This window comes from Fulmarus glacialis, unplaced genomic scaffold, assembly GCF_000690835.1.
Source record: "Fulmarus glacialis isolate BGI_N327 unplaced genomic scaffold, ASM69083v1 scaffold39187, whole genome shotgun sequence".
Classification (NCBI taxonomy): Eukaryota; Metazoa; Chordata; class Aves; order Procellariiformes; family Procellariidae; genus Fulmarus; species Fulmarus glacialis.
Window position 1 is genome coordinate 1898 of NW_009225784.1, and position 1188 is coordinate 3085.

At 52.9% G+C, this 1188-nt stretch overlaps 1 protein-coding gene across 1 annotated transcript in view; it reads right to left on the bottom strand.

The window, feature by feature from the left end:
• The window catches only part of LOC104080264 (protein TENP-like), a gene marked incomplete at both ends in the record, with an annotated part of 2327 nt that extends 1197 nt beyond the window's left edge, over positions 1-1130 (bottom strand). The window contains 3 exons of the mRNA XM_009582596.1: positions 185-245; positions 502-547; positions 993-1130. Of these exons, the coding sequence (XP_009580891.1) occupies positions 185-245; positions 502-547; positions 993-1130 (245 nt within the window). The remainder of the gene's footprint in view (positions 1-184; positions 246-501; positions 548-992) is intronic.
• Between the last annotated feature and the right edge of the window lie 58 nt (positions 1131-1188).

Consider the following 1188-nt stretch of genomic DNA (forward strand, 5'->3'; position numbering starts at 1 on the left):
CCCGAGTAAAGGGGCATGGAAAGAGAGCCGGGCGGAGGGAGCGGGTCCCCAGGGAGATGACGGCGGCGGAGCCACTGCTGCTGGGTTTCTGCTGCAGGGTGGGAGCCCGTCCCGTCTCGTGACCTACTCCAAAATGAGCCCCGAAGCCCTTAGTCCATAACGAGACTGAAAGCCAAATGCTCACCTGTCAGAGACGACAGTTGTGCATTTGGCAAATACAGAAATTTGGAGACTTCCAGGCAAATCTATGGAATAAAGAACAAAAAGAGGTGGTAGATGAACACGGGGGTCTGCCGGCATCAGGCATCCCCCGAACGCCTCTGATGCGTCCCCATCGGCCGGCCGCGCGGCAGCCAGGGCTCAGGCGATGGCAGCGTTCAGTGACCACGGGGCTGCGGGGAGACCTGGCAAAGCACCAGCTTGGCTTAAAGTGCTCTAATTCTTACAGAACTGTAGAACTTCGTCTTCTCCTGTCTCACGTCTTTACAGACTTTATCTTACCTTAGCGATGGCAGCCTCCTTGTCCACGTCCGGACTAGAGGACGTGCTGGATGAAAAGAATAGAACAGAAGATGTTAGGCGAGAACCAGCTCAGCCAAGGGTTGGTGAGCATCTTTTATCTGACCAAAAGGCACCCACAGACAGTATTACCATTATTTTTGATTGTCTATTAAGCTACGATTACAATTCAGAATCCTAAAACGCTGAAGAATTGCTGTTGGACTTGCATTAAAAATGTTCCTGCTACAGTGCTTTAAAAGATCCGTTCCCTTAAGAGAGAATGAAACTCTCTTAAAATGGGGGAAACCAACCCTGCAAGGAGGACAAAGTTCCTCCCATGAAGATAAAGTTTTTGTGTTAACCTTTGTAAGCTTTTAGGGCAGTGGGCAGATCTTAGTTGTATCACCTTCCCGCCTAGAAATGCTTGTGCCTCAGTTTCTTCTTTTCCCCTGCTACCCAAATGCCATAACAAGAAAAACCGCGGGGTCAACCTTTCCATCTCCTCGGTGCCCTGCATCTCCTCCTCGCTGGGTTTGCAGGAAGAGGACACCAGCTCCAGGTTCCCTTCGGGGTTCATCTCCACGTGGAGCTCCGCCAGGATGGACAGCCTCATCACCTCGGTGGTCGAGCTGTGCCAGGGGAGGAGAGGCGGAGGCTGGAGCGCGGGCGCTGCTCCCGGCCCCGCTC